The sequence below is a fragment of the Rhododendron vialii genome, chromosome 1a (assembly GCF_030253575.1).
Source record: "Rhododendron vialii isolate Sample 1 chromosome 1a, ASM3025357v1".
Taxonomy (NCBI): Eukaryota; Viridiplantae; Streptophyta; class Magnoliopsida; order Ericales; family Ericaceae; genus Rhododendron; species Rhododendron vialii.
Genome location: NC_080557.1, coordinates 41,912,259 through 41,918,155, shown reverse-complemented (window position 1 = coordinate 41,918,155; position 5,897 = coordinate 41,912,259). Strand labels below are relative to the sequence as shown.

The 5,897-nt window shown below is 38.3% G+C and overlaps 1 protein-coding gene across 2 annotated transcripts; it reads right to left on the bottom strand.

The window, feature by feature from the left end:
• Positions 1 to 209: 209 nt before the first annotated feature.
• On the bottom strand, positions 210 to 5,695 carry LOC131302891 (factor of DNA methylation 4-like). Of its 2 annotated transcripts, XM_058329684.1 has the most exons (10): positions 5,564 to 5,695; positions 4,648 to 4,725; positions 4,393 to 4,541; positions 4,181 to 4,249; positions 3,996 to 4,079; positions 3,796 to 3,879; positions 3,603 to 3,686; positions 3,166 to 3,495; positions 936 to 1,214; positions 210 to 725 (listed from the first exon to the last, which is right to left on the bottom strand). In XM_058329684.1, exons 2-10 carry the CDS (start codon positions 4,715 to 4,717, stop codon positions 486 to 488), a joined length of 1,389 nt encoding a protein of 462 aa, XP_058185667.1. In that variant the 5' UTR covers positions 4,718 to 4,725; positions 5,564 to 5,695; the 3' UTR covers positions 210 to 485. The 2 variants fall into 2 exon arrangements, with proteins under 2 accessions (XP_058185667.1, XP_058185670.1); XM_058329687.1 differs by lacking the exon at positions 3,796 to 3,879.
• Between the last annotated feature and the right edge of the window lie 202 nt (positions 5,696 to 5,897).

Here is a 5,897-nt window from a genome sequence, read left to right as displayed (position 1 = left end):
ATTGAGCTGATTTTTTACGGGTGCACTCTTTTTTTAATTATTGACTGACTGCGATAATCCGGGGCCCACCCCGCATGCCAGTCAGTTCCCGGTCGGTGCTGGCCGGCCGTGGCCGTAGCAGCGTTGAAACTCTCTAGTGGAACATTTAAGATGTCCAATCTACAAGGGCCATTCTAGAGGAAATATAGGCTCAGCCCTTGGGGTCTATATGACTTGAAAGGCAATATATACACAAGATCATTGTTTGATCTCAAAAAGTACGAGGTTTGCGATAATTTAGGTACATCATTTTGCTTCAGAAACAAAACAGGGGGAACAACTATCCTATGATTCCAAAAGAGCGCCAAAAACAAAATAAGATGCGCAAAGTCAAAACGGAAATCTTCAGATTTAGCAGTTGCACGTTATTTACCCAGATAGTCTGCTCCTGACATTTCTTTCCCCTCCCCAAGATTCTAAGTACCAACCATCCAAAGAAGACCGTCTCAAGAACGAGTGGTTCTCCTCCGCTTGTACAATTTCAACTGTTTCAGCAAATAAGATACTCCTTCCTTTAAAGTTGACTTCCTCTCTTCCTTAAAATTCCATAGCTCATACACGACATAACGTCCACTAGGATTATAATCGTTCATCTCAATCAAGGCTGTTGTAACAGCCTCATAGACTTCATTGCCATACTCTTCCTTCAAAGTTTTGAGTTTCTCATCCTCCTTGTCAATCACTTCCTGAACAGTAACATAGGATTAAGTACAATAATGGGAAGCTAAAAAGGCAGGGCTTTTTCTATTTCATTCACACATTAATCGTTATCAAATACTACGGATGTCTAAGGGACCACCCAATCACGTTCAAATGCCAATGAGGATGATTGAAAAACCATAGGCAATGTAAACAAAAGAATCTAGCAAATTCATAGTTAATAATGCAAAGAGTACCTTATGATCTCCACCCGTACGGACGACCTTAAAAGGATGCCAGCTTGGATCCGTTAGATAACTCTCCCACAATGAGCACAACTCTAGAGCTTGCTCATCCGTTGCATCACCTTCATATTCTCTCCTGGTTGTCACTTTGCCATAAGTTGCTTTGTAGGCTGTTTGTTTATTCTGTGCTGCTTCACCCGTATACCGTCTCTTTATTGCAGTTTGGAAGGGCTTACTATCAAGCACTCCCATTATCTTGACACCAATGTAAGCCTGGCTGTCCAAGAAACCCTAGAGTAAAAGAAAAGTAGATATCAACAGGTCATTCTGAGGACTTATGTTCCAACTTCCAAGTGAAGATCTATTTGACTTCTTCATTAAGAAATAATTATAAAGGGAAAAAAGTGGTGTACTGATGCGCGAAGTGTGGAACACCATTATTTTCTTTCCTACTTCTTTTCTAATTAATTCAACGATTTCAATCAAATTCAAAATACATCACAAAAACTGTTGGAAAACAGCTGAACCCACAACTCCAAAACGTTCGGGTCCAAAAATAAGATTTCCAAGCAACCAATGCAAGAATTTCAAATATCCAAACCTTATAATTCCTTCAACTAACATAAGTTACTTATTAATCTACATGGTCGTTTCTAAATACATCGAGTGTGTTTTTTGGACACTTGAATTGCTTGCAATTCGATTGTGCCCCAGGAGTCTAATGACTCATCCACCAAAGAAGCATCTCTATTAAGTGGCTTTACTCTGTAATCAGGGATAAAAGGTTCAATTCTGTATAAAGTGCTTATGTTTCATTGTACAAAAGGTCCGAAAAATGAAAGTGCATGTATGGTACCCCGTCACCTCCGCCAGGAAGTATTGCCCCATCATACCACACCACTATTTGTAGGGGACCCCACTGCGCCTAAGTCGGGACCGAAGTTAAGGTCTCACCAGGTGTGGGTGGTGGGAGGTGTTACGAGTATGTTTAACCTCAATTAGGGGCTATGGGGACTCGAACCTGGGCTTTGTCCAACCAAGTCCGAGTTTCCACCACTAAACCAACTCCTCATAGGTGCTTATGTTTCTTTGTGACATTAAAGTCATCTTCCAAAAAAAAAAAGAGAAATACTAATACAGGAATTATGAACATGTAGTCCTGACAAAATTTTCTTGGGATCTCCTGTCATGCAGGTGATGTTAAAGTATCTGATACATAGCACACCTGCTCCAATACCCGAAAACTGGACTCCATAATCCACATGTTGCTTTCAAAAGAAAATAGTCGCACCATTGAACTTCTCAATGGAAGGCTACTAGAGAAAACAACAAGAAAAGCCAAACAAATCCTGGCCAAGAATACGAAAAGAATATTCATAACAAGAAAGAGTAAGGAAACAAGTGAAAATTAGTTAGTGTATTAGGCAGTTGCATCGGCAACGACAGGACTAACTCAAACCGATACCCTAAAGCAACTAGATTTTGCGTCCACTGAAAACTACACGGCGGTATTTATTGTTGTTGGGAAACGCAACGAGCCAAAGATACTAAAGAAACTAACTGCATAGACACTGCACAATCAACTATTTATTTTTTATGTTTCATCAAAATAAGACTCAACTTGAGTAAATTTGCAAATTTTCCAAATGAAAGCCATGGACCCTTGTGCCCTTGGCTCTAAAATTCTTAATTACGTAAGGGACTCTATGATGGCCTGAAAAAGGGTTAAAGTGACCTCTGGTAACAGAGAGATTTGCTTGCTTTGGAATGTGCCTCATGGTGTGCTTGAGGATGCCCGTGTGAAGTTGGTTGTAGTCATTCTTTTCCTGTTTTCCTATTGTTTTCCTCTGGTTGGTGGTTGGTTCTTTTGCTCCTTGTCTAGGTGTATGGCTTGAAGGCAAGGGGTCTGTCCCTTGAACTCTGGTTGTTTCATTTTGTTTGGTCTTCTAACGAAAAGTACCCTTACCGGAAAAAAATAAGACTCAACTTGAGAAAATTTATGTAACTGCACCAAAGAAATAGAAAGGAAAACATATCTATAGATCTTGTTGATTTTGCTCTGCTTCTGCTCTCTAGACCTCCTGGCTCCTGCTACCGAAATGGTACCATTGCACTAAGAAATTTTATTCAACCCACAGACAGCAATCAAAAGGCACTAAATAGCACTTTTCAAAACCCATTGATCAAGGCTCTTGAGTTTTCTAACACCAAAGTCTTACCGTGAGGATACGATATTACTTACATTAATTAACTCTTTGCGGGCTTCTTGCAACTCATCGTTGCTCTTCAGTTCCTTAGCAGTAAGAATGTTGTTGAGCGATTCCATATGTTCAATATATTTGTCCTTATCTTCTGATGGATAAAGTCGGCTCGAGCGCTTTCTTCTCTGTTTCCAGTGAATCGCACCCGTCTTCTTCTTAAGCCCCACCTCACCATTCATCTTGTCCTTAAGACCAACTTCTCCATCCTCATTGAACTCTCTAATGACCTTCAGTGCCAACTCCAGAGCCTTCTTGGACTCAAGTTTCTTCTGTAGTTCAGCAACCATTTTATGGAGTTCTTCCTTTTCCGTCTGGCATTGAAAGTCCAGATACAATACAAAATAGTCAAACTAATGAAATTCAGTTGAATAATTGTCTTTTTACTTACATATAGATAATGCAAAGAAGGCCATATTACCTTTTGTTCTCCTGCCAACCTTAAAGCATTTTCAAGTTCCTTCTGTGCTTCAGTAATCCTCCTACAGAGCTCTTCGTTTTCTTTCTGCCATAGAAACTCATAATATATCATGCAAAAGTTTAACCAGTTGAATTCAGCTACAAATATTTTCTTTTTACTTACATAATGAATAATAGAAAACAGGCCATATTACCTTTTGTTCTCCTGCCAACGTTACAGCATCTTTAAGTTTCTCCCACCGTTCAGCAATCTTGCAACGGAGCCCTTCGTTTTCTTTCTGCCATAGAAACTCATATAATATTTGCAATAGTATAAATAGTTGAATTCATCTCCATAATTGGTATAATGGCATTTAACTTACATTACTAGTTTAAAAAAAACAGGTAATCTTACCTTTCGTTCGAAAGCCAAAGTCATAGAATTTCCAAGATTGTTCTGCAGTTCAGTAATCCTACTATGGAGCTCTTCGTTTTCTTTCTGCCATAGAAACTCATAGTGAATCATGCAAAAATGAAATTAACACGACTCAACAACACAATTGTCACTCTACTAACATAATTAGAAACAGGGCACACTACCTTTCGTTCTTCTGCCAACCTTAAAGCATCTTCAGATTCTTTAACTTTTGAAAGAATTGCTCTCTCAGTCTGGAACCAAACCAAATTTCTTGTCCAAATTAATACCCCATGCAGTCCACGGTGGTTATATTTCACAGAAATGCCACTCCACAATAGGTAATCAATTACACAAAATTTCTTTAATCAATTCAAGTAGTAAAAAGTCTATATACCGCTTTCTTCTCAGATTCGATCTTCCTTCTCTCCTCCTCCAACTCTTTTTCCCGATTCTTAATATCTTTGTCATACAAATCGAAATGCTCTGCTATCTTTTTCATTTCACTTACAGCACTGTTTGTCATCTGACTCATCTTCCTTACATCTAGTTCAAATTAAATTCCACAAAACAAGAAAAACGACACCCATTATGAATAAAATGTTCTTGTGACAAATCCCGAGAATTGAACAAAATAAAAATGATCACGCACTGTGGGTAAGGTCGGGGACTTTCCCAGCGGAGGGCTCTTTTGCAACTTTTCCCTCCTCAGTAGTATCCATTGCAGATTCTGAAAATGACACCATCACATTAGAAAGATACAAGATTGCATATATTCAGAACACCTAGAAATTCGTTCAACTGGAACCATGCACATCATTTGGTTACGTTTAAATCTTCACACAAATCAACAAATAATCAAACACTAGGTCATGAACTATTACAATTTTCGTTTCTTTCTACCATATTTTCAATTTCTGAAAACGTACATAACATTTCCAGCAACAAATGGAAGGATAAACATTAAAGAGGGAAGGTTGAAAAAACAAAACATTTTCAACCACACCCGTAACGCGTTGAGAAATAGAGATATCATATATCCTTCTTGTTAACATAATATTAGAAAATACTATGTTACCATAGTTCCTTGGTTCTATTATGTTTTCTGTTTAGTCTAGGCCATTATTCGTGTTTCCTAATTAGTCTAAGTTTCTTTGTTACGTGTCTTTTGCTAATTTATTTAGCGTTCTTGGTGCTCAAGTTTTGTAGCCTACCCTACATAAAGGCATGTTAGAGTTATCTTTTATATACACAATCATTGAAAGTTCTAACACCTCTCTCCGGAAAAGGGAACAAACAAATACGAGAAGAAGAAAAAAAAAGCCCATTTGAAGCTGTTTGGGCCTGAACTAAGTAACTAAACAAACCCATTTTAAAAACGTACTCCTTTATCTAGCAAAAAGTTCATATCATGCAAGTATACAACTTTGTTTGGTAAGTGGAGTATAGTATTTTCATTCATGTCGTTGATCGATAGGTTTTTGAAGGGGCCAGATGCCTTTTCTCAGCAGTAACGTAAAAAAAGAAGAAGAGGGGAAACACGTAGAGAAATAGAGGTCTCTTATTACAGTTACAGGCTTACAGCTTCAACTGTCGAATGTGAAATGTGAAGGTAGAGAAGAAACTGATCTAAGAAGATGGAGATTGTAGTCGGATTAGAAGCGTCCTGCTCCACACACAGACACTTGACACACACACACTGACACACACACACAGAGAAGAGAGAGAGAGAGAGAGAGAGAGAGAGAGAGCAAGGGTGGAAAAGTTCAGAAAGGAACTGACGGAGTAAGGGTGGACTCGCCCTTTTTTGGTAAAAGTACTCTCCATTTTCTCTCTGAAATACTCCAGTAATAAAAGCTGACTTTTTGAATTATATTTAATATTTTTAAAAATACTTGTGTA

Bases quoted from the DNA above. Each gene is read 5' to 3' on its own strand.
- LOC131302891 (XM_058329684.1), bottom strand. From the start codon at position 4,717: ATGGATACTACTGAGGAGGGAAAAGTTGCAAAAGAGCCCTCCGCTGGG. The intron at 4,080-4,180 runs GTAGTGTGCCCT...TTTCTATGGCAG, and splicing joins GGTTGGCAGAAGAACGAAAG to AAAGAAAACGAAGAGCTCCA. The intron at 1,215-3,165 runs GTAAGTAATATC...CTTTTACTCTAG, and splicing joins CCCGCAAAGAGTTAATTAAT to GGTTTCTTGGACAGCCAGGC.